This window comes from Eurypyga helias, unplaced genomic scaffold, assembly GCF_000690775.1.
Source record: "Eurypyga helias isolate BGI_N326 unplaced genomic scaffold, ASM69077v1 scaffold33830, whole genome shotgun sequence".
In the NCBI taxonomy this organism is placed as follows: domain Eukaryota; kingdom Metazoa; phylum Chordata; class Aves; order Eurypygiformes; family Eurypygidae; genus Eurypyga; species Eurypyga helias.
In genome coordinates, this window is record NW_010225593.1 from 1 (window position 1) to 278 (window position 278).

Consider the following 278-nt stretch of genomic DNA (forward strand, 5'->3'; position numbering starts at 1 on the left):
GCTCCCCCACCTGCACCAGGCCACGAGGGTGGCACAAACACAAGGCAGAGGCTGGTGGGGTGGAAAGACCCACACACCTCAGGGCAAGAAAGGCAAGGCACGCTCAGCCCTGCCCACCCCCCTCTGAGCCCACAGTGGGGAAAGGACCCAGAGCCCAGGGACCCCCAGCACTCCCCAGGTTCCCACCAGCCCAAACCTGAGGGCGGCCGAAATGTGTGCAGGTGTTTGCAGCCCCCCGGCTCCAGCAGCTGGAGGACCCGGACGGAGCCTTCAGCGGA

The 278-nt window shown here is 66.9% G+C and overlaps 1 protein-coding gene across 1 annotated transcript in view; it reads right to left on the bottom strand.

Annotated features, from left to right (window-relative positions):
- Positions 1-196: 196 nt before the first annotated feature.
- Positions 197-278, bottom strand: part of LOC104508405 (cirhin-like) — a gene marked incomplete at both ends in the record, with an annotated part of 2,911 nt that continues 2,829 nt past the window's right edge. The window contains 1 exon segment of the mRNA XM_010150018.1: positions 197-278. This exon segment is cut by the window's right edge and continues 38 nt beyond it. Within this exon segment, the coding sequence (XP_010148320.1) occupies positions 197-278 (82 nt within the window).